The 7,463-nt window shown below is 43.4% G+C and overlaps 1 protein-coding gene across 4 annotated transcripts in view; it reads left to right on the top strand.

Moving 5' to 3' along the window:
• Nucleotides 1–678: 678 nt before the first annotated feature.
• Nucleotides 679–7,463, top strand: part of MICU3 (mitochondrial calcium uptake family member 3) — a 96,661-nt gene continuing 89,876 nt past the window's right edge. For all 4 annotated transcript variants that reach the window (XR_010726124.1, XR_010726125.1, XM_066236054.1 and 1 more), the window contains exon 1: nt 679–1,094. Coding sequence is in view for 2 of the 4 variants with exons in the window: in XM_066236054.1 (XP_066092151.1) it covers nt 705–1,094 (390 nt within the window). In the remaining 2 variants the exon portion in view is untranslated. The remainder of the gene's footprint in view (nt 1,095–7,463) is intronic.

The following is a 7,463-nucleotide window of genomic DNA, read 5'->3' as shown; positions in this document are numbered from 1 at the left end:
TTAAACCAACAACTTCTCTCCAAAATTAAGGTTATCTTTCATGACAGTTCTGATTTGTTGAATCAAGTGACCACAGGTATGATAATGATTTTTAAAAATATTAACCGTAACTAAAAAAAAAAAAAAAACAGCATTAGCTTTCCCCATCAAAAGTCCGGAAGCCTTCATCGTGTAGTCAGAACACCCTACGACTTAATTTGTCATTTTTATGACTTGAGCCAAATTTTTATACTTCATTTTTGTTGGACGCCTCAAGGTACAATGACAGACCTTGTGTCCGAAGACCAGGAGGCCGTGTGGGGATGGGATTTTAGTGGAGGGGCAGTGCCAATGACCCAAGAGCCAGGCCGCCAGCAGACGAGAAGGGCCCAGGTGGCGGAGGGCGCTCGGCCCCGCGGCCCCGGCCGCCGCCCGCAGCGCTGGGCGATCGCGGTCAGGTGTCGCCGGGCAGACGCACTCATTTACGTCTGCGGGGCTGCGCTACGGGCGAAAGGCAGCGCCTCCTCCTCCAGGCTGTCCCCGGCCGAGACCACGGATCCCCCCCCCCCCAGTTGACAGGCACCCGGGGGAACCCCAGGCCGCGCGTTCGTGGGGGCCGCTCTCGCAGAAGAGCGAACCCCCGCGCACCGACTTCTCGCGAGGTTTCACCCCCCCGACACCCCCTCCCGGTCTGCCCCCTCTCGGCTCCGCTAGCGGCTCCCGCTATGGCTGCGCTGCGGAGGCTCCTGTGGCCGCCGCCCCGGCTGCCGCCTCCAGCCGGCCCTCACCACCCCTTCCCTGGGCCGTGGGGCCGGCCCGTGGGGCCAGCCGCGGGCCTCGCCGGCCGGCCCTTCTCCTGCCGGGAGGAGGAGGACGGGGCAGTGGCGGAGGCGGCGTGGAGGCGGCGGCGGCGCTGGGGGGAGCTGAGCATCGCGGCGGCGGCCGGCGGGGGTCTGGTCGGCCTCGTGTGCTACCAGCTCTACGGGGGCCCCCGGCCCGACGCCACGGGGACGCCGATCGCGGGGCGCCCCTCCGAGAGCGCGGACGCGGAGCTGGAGGACCCGCCCCGCGGCCGGGGGCTGCTCCCCATCCCGGTGGCTGCTGCCAAGGAGACGGTAGGTGCGCGGGCGCGTGCGCGCGCCGGCCGGCCCGCAGGTGACGTGCGAGGGTCGGGCCGCCAGGTGTGCCGCCGCCGCGCGGGGGGCGACTGACGCCGTGGGCCGCCGTGACACGGGGCCCTGGAGGTTGTCGCACTGTGAGCTCTGCCGCTGCGATCAAGGACCTCCTGTGACCAAGCCCGAGACCTTGTAGGCCAGGCAGCCCCGGTGTGTTCACCCAGAAGTTGGGAAAACATCGGTGATGCTGTCATTGATGCTTGAGAACCTTAAAGGTTGCTGCAGCTACCGCCTGTCAACGGAAACCCCAAACCAGGACAAAAAAACAAACAAACAAAAAACCGAGGAATAAGTCAAGGGCATGACAGGCAGAAAGTGGAGGGTTGCTTATGTGAGAGGAAGGAACTCCCAGGCTGGGCTAGGCAACAGCAAATGATGCAGGACTAGTGCAGTGGAGTGGTGTGAAGTCTTGAAAGACTTTATTATACGGAGTTTATTACTAGCGAGGGACTGAATGCCAAAACTGTGTAGCCTTCGTATTATATAGGTCAGAAAAAATGAAGATGTAACCAGTTTGGAAAAGGGAGGAGGAACTATTCAAAGAGTGTATCCCACCCCACCCCCCAAGATAGAATCTCTTAAATAGATACAGAAAGTGAGAAAATGGGTAGGACGGCAAAAATAGAAAACAAAGGGAAGCAAACTCCTACAGAGAAACTTAAGAGAAAATGTTCAAGTACTTAATATAAGGTACTTAATCAATGGTAAAGATGAGTGGAAGGCAAAAGTGGGTCCAGGGGCATGATGTTTTTGTTACCACAGACTATTTAATAATCTTTGTAAATGACTAGGAAAATCTACTTAGGCATGTTTTCCTTGCAAGCCTGGAAGAGTGTGAAGGGCTTAATGACAATAATTTAGGAAAGAAGCAACTCCTCTGTTTTTAGCTTTAATGAAACATATACCCTTTATTTACCCAAATACACAGTGATGATCTGATGTGGTGGGTGTGTCATTTCTTTTGGTGGAGGTTGTTGATGCATTTACATCAGGGAATCTACTTTATGGACCTTCTAGAAGCAAATCACAAATCAATGAATACTTAAGATACTTGCAAATGCCTTCAGCCTGCATCTCCCAACCCCTATACATACATTAAACTTGTGTCCTGATTAAGCAAGACAGAACTTTTAATCAACCACGGTCTGTATGTAGGCAACATCCAAATACTGTTTTCCTTTCTTCTTTATTGAAGTTAATTTTACTTTTAAAGTTTAGAGACAGTATCATGTAGTTTTTTTAAAGACCACACTCAGAAAACCAAGTCTGTGGCTCTTCCGCTTTCTAGTTGTATCATTCCTTAACCTCTCAGTGCCAGTTTGCTCACCTGTAAAGGAGATTGATGGTGTCTTCCTCATAGAGTTATGAGATTTAAATGAGATTGTGCTTTTTTATTTTTATTTATTTTATTTGTTTGAGAGAGACAGGAACATCGAACTGCTCCTGTATGTGCCCTGACCAGGGAATTGAACTGGAAACCCTCACTCCAGGACGACGCTCCAACCAACCTAGCTATCCAGCCAGGGCCAGATCATACATTTTTTAAAAGAATGGTTCCCCTAGCACAGTGATCTCCAACCTTTTTTGGGCCATGGACCGATTTAATGTCAGAAAATATTTTCACAGACCGGCCTTTAGGGTGAGACGGATAAATGTATCGTGTGACCAAGACAGGCGTCAAGAGTGAGTCTTAGACAGATGTAACAGAGGGAATCTGGTCATTTTTTTAAAATAAAACATCATTTAGACTTAAATATAAATACCGGTCCGTGGCCTAGGAGTTGGGGACCACTGCCCTAGCACATAGTGTCCATTCAATCAATTTGTTTCATTTTTTGTTTTATTTTTCTTATGGATTTATTTATTTACTTATGTTATTATTGCTCGTTGTTTATGAAAATACCTGTACATTGTTTTAGAAGTCAAATAATATTAAAGTCCTGTGTCTTACCCTTCCCGAGTCTCACTTTGTACATTCTGATCACTGTCCCTTTTGTATCTGACCTTTTCCCCCTCTGAAAACTTTAATAATCTTTATCCCCCGTGTTTAAAAACTTTACAACAATGAGCATTGGTTTGAGCATTTTTTCATTTATAGTGCTAGGTACTTGAGGGCGCTGTTAGTATGGAAATTCATATCTGAAAATACTGTGTATTCTTCTTGTATTATTTCTGTGACAATTTTCTCTTCTCCAATTTGTTTTCTTTTTCAGAAACCTCTGTTGGTCTGAAGTTACATCTTCTGACAGATCCTAATCTAATTCTAATCTTTCTTATATTCCAACTACTTGATCGTTCTGTTGGTTTGTTTTTATGGGAGATAGCTTTATCTTCAGAGATGACTTTATCATCTAACCTTTCTACTGAATGTTTTATCTCAATTACCCTAATTTTTAATTCAAAGAACTATTCTGTGTTCCTTGCTGTTCATGTGTTACTAATTCTATATATATTGTTTTATGGTGCTACATTTCTTTTTTACCCTAAGGCTATGAATTACATATTTTTGTTTTTAAATTGTATTCTCCATGCATTGTGTTGTTTCTTATTTGATTTTCTTTGCCTTCACTTACATTTTGGAGGTTTCCCAACATATCTGTGGTTGTTGCCTATCTTTTTTGAGACCACTCAGAAGCTCTTTGTACAGGAGCATGGCTTTTTATTTGGTGATCTGGGCTTTTTATTAGAGTGGCATCCAGATTTCAGTAGATTGTAAATCTTTTTCCCCGGTGTCATTGAACTTCTAACAATAGGAGAGGTGGGAAGTGCAGTAATCTGGGTGTGGGCACAGGTGTGCATACGTGTACAAGCATGTGTGTTGGGGGAGTACCCAGTGACGCACTTACATATTGTTAGCTGATCTGTTTTCATTCCCACAACTTTCTCTCTGCCAACACAGGTGTCCTGAAAGCCTTGTCCTTTCTGGGGTCTGGACCCCAAGTTAGCCTCCTGCATTTGGTACCTGCCCTCCTCCACAGTCACCCAGCTGGGACCTCTGCTCCCCTGCTCCGTTACCGCTCCTCCTCCTCTTCAGGGTTATAAAAAATTGATGAATTTCTTGAGTGTTTTGGTCTCCTCTCCTTTTCTCCCTTTTAGTTCTTGTATGTTTACACCTTTAAAAAACATATCTTTTATTAGGATTTTAATGTGGTTTGGGGAGGAGAGGTCAATCTGCCATTTTTCAGGAATATTTCACACTTGTGCTGCCACTTCATTTATTATGTTTATTTGATTTTCCTGAAGTGGTAGAAATGATTTCTTTTGATGTTTAAAACTATATTAAGAACGCTTGATTTATAAAGGCTCCTTTAATGAAGCAGCATATTATATCAAACAGAGCCTAGTATATAAATGAAGCTGTGTGTGTGTGGGGGGGGGGACTAACTGAAGTGATGGCAACGTTTGGCAGTGACCTACAGGCATGCAGTTCTCTTGCCGTAGCCTTGAAGAGTTTTGTTCTAAAGGCATTGCCTCTGAACTTTCAGAAGGCCTTCCCCAGCTCTATCATATACCCCCAGGAGATGGATTTTTGCAATTATTTATTCATTGTTTCTCTTCTCTGCTGGTCTTAGCTCTTTAAGGAGAGGCATTGTGCTGATCTTGACAAGCTTTATATCATCATTGCCTGGTACGGGGCTTAGCCCTGATAGATATGCAACAAATATTTGTCAAATGAATAAGCTTATACCAAATATTTGCTGGGGCATGCACATTGAAAAAGCACAACCACATTCTGTGAGAATGAATAGTTTTAATATTTTGTTCAGCTAAAGTAGTTATTTATAGCATTAGAATTGGGAAGACTTGAGTTAAGGTCAAAATTCCAGGTTTGGGAAATCTAGTCATATGACACTGTATTTATTTTAATTTGGCTTGCCAAAATTTTTTCAGTAAACGTGGCCTTGAACTTTATTAATATTATAAAAAGAGATTGGCAAGATACTGTTTAGAACCTTACAGTTTTAACTTTAAAGTATTATTTTTATTAGTGGGGAAAAAATTTTTGTTCTATAACTGCCTTCTTGTTTCAGGTCCAGAATTAATCTACTAGATTGCTTAACACACTTCAATCTATTATTTTACTGTTATACAGAATACATGATCTAGTTTATGATTTGTTCATCTTATGAAGCTTTAAGCAACTTAATTTAGTTTTACACTCAAATAGAAAAAAGAGAACAGTATTTGTATCTCTTTTGTATATTTCTATAATAATTGCCAATAATCATGCATTTTTAAATCTCTTTCACTTTATGTCTTTAACAATCTCTTTTTAAGGCAGCACATTTTGAGACACGAGGTTATGCTTATGCTCTCTAGAATACCGAAGAGTTTGCCAGAGGTGTAAATATAGGAGAGTCCTAGTTTTTTGCAGAGTGAGGGAAGTCACACAGATGTGGAACTGCGGATAGGTTGGTTCTGTGTAGAGTAACATTGTTGTGTAGGAAGCTAAACCAGGTGGCCCCTCTTCTGGTTTTCTGAATCACTCTGTGACAAGTAGATCCACCAGACCTACCCATGTCCCTCTAGTGGCCTGACCATGCTGCTGATTCACATACAGCATTTTGAGTGTAGATTTTTTCCCTAAGGAAATCACAGAATCAAATTTGGGTGAATTTGGAAATACTGTAATATTCCTCTTTCTGGTTATACAAAACCAGGAGCTTAGAAATGCATGCACCTTTTGTCTGGGTCGCAATGAAAGACAGTTACAGCGTTTTATGGAAATCCTTTTATTCAGATTCACCTAGGAAATCTGGAAATGAAACTGCCATGACCTTGAACATAAATTAAAAAGTAATTTTCATTTGTAATTCTCTTCCACGACTTAGAAATGGTCAAATAATGCATAATAATCAGTTTGAATGAAGGTAAATAAAAGGTTCTTTTTTTCTTGGTCTGTATAATTTCCACATTAAAGAAAATGAAAAGACAGAATTGTATTTTGAATTGGAATTCAGGTAATAGTATTGGGTTTTATGTGACTTCCTAATTGATTCTCACATTCTCACATATAATTAATTCTGTTTATATAATTTTGGGCTGGACTGTTTATAAGTAGTAAGTAAAGTTGTACTGTTATTGATTGAATATATAATTTATCTTGAATAATTTTTGAGAAATAGATGTGATTTTCTATCTAATGATTAAAGAAGCCTTTTGGGATTATTAAAACAATTACATTAACCTTAAATTTTTGGAGCTTCTTTGAGTGAGGTTTCCTCCCTCTCCCTGACAGCACATAAGCCCTGTATCTCATAGATTTTAATAAATTCTTGTTCAGTGACCGAATTTATGAATTAAAAATCTAGAAATAAACTATAATATTTTTATTATTAGAGTTCTTTAGATATCTTGCCTTTATAAGAACATCTCCACCATGTTCTCACCGCAGGGAAGCGGTGAGAAGTTGCTGGATTGGAGAGAGATTCAGGAGGTAGGATCAACAGGATCATTACTGATTAGATTTTAGGGAGGAGAGAGATGGAAGAGTCTAAGATGATATTTAAATTTTAGTCCTGGGCAACTGGGTGGATTGTGCACAGTGCACTGAGCCTGGATCCTCAGAAGAAAAGGTTGGCGGTAGAGGACATGGATGATGAGACTTTAACTTGCAGAGAGGATCGAGGTGTCTTTTGGAGCGCTGAAGAGTATTCCGGGTGGATACAAAGGTCAGAAACTCAGGAGAGAAACTTGTATGATAGAAATGGACTTGGAAATCATCAAGTGTTAATCATCAAGTGTCATGGAATGGATGCCATTGTTCAGAATATGTAGAGCAAGAAGAGAAAAACACCTAAGGAATGAACCCTGGCCAGCATCAGGGATTTAAAAGACTGACAGAGAAATGGAACTGTAAAAAGCTGAGAAGGCACGGCCCTGGCCAGCGGGCTCAGTGGTAGAGCGTTAGCCGGGTGTGTGGAAGTCCCGGGTTCAATTCTCTGTCAGGGCACACAGGAGAAGCGCCCATCTGCTTCTCCACCCTTCCCCTCTCCTTTATCTATCTCTTCCCTTCCCACAGCCAAGGCTCCATGGTAACAAAGCTGGCTCAGACGCTGAGGATGGTTCCACGGCCTCTGCCTCACGTGCTAGAATGGCCCCGGTTGCAATGGAGCAACACCCCTGATTGGCAGAGCATGGCCCCCTGGTGGGCATGCCAGGTGGATCCGGGTTGGGCATATACGGGAGTCTGTCCGTCTGCCTCCCTGGGCTTCTCACTTCATAACAATACAGAAAAGAAAAAAAAAAAAAGCTAAGAAGGCCCAAACAGATAAAAGAAAGCCAGGAGAGTCTTGGAAGCCAACAACT

The sequence above is a fragment of the Saccopteryx bilineata genome, chromosome 6 (assembly GCF_036850765.1).
Source record: "Saccopteryx bilineata isolate mSacBil1 chromosome 6, mSacBil1_pri_phased_curated, whole genome shotgun sequence".
NCBI lineage: Eukaryota > Metazoa > Chordata > Mammalia > Chiroptera > Emballonuridae > Saccopteryx > Saccopteryx bilineata.
The sequence above is the reverse complement of the archived record's forward strand: the minus strand, read 5'-3'. Positions and strand labels throughout refer to the sequence as shown.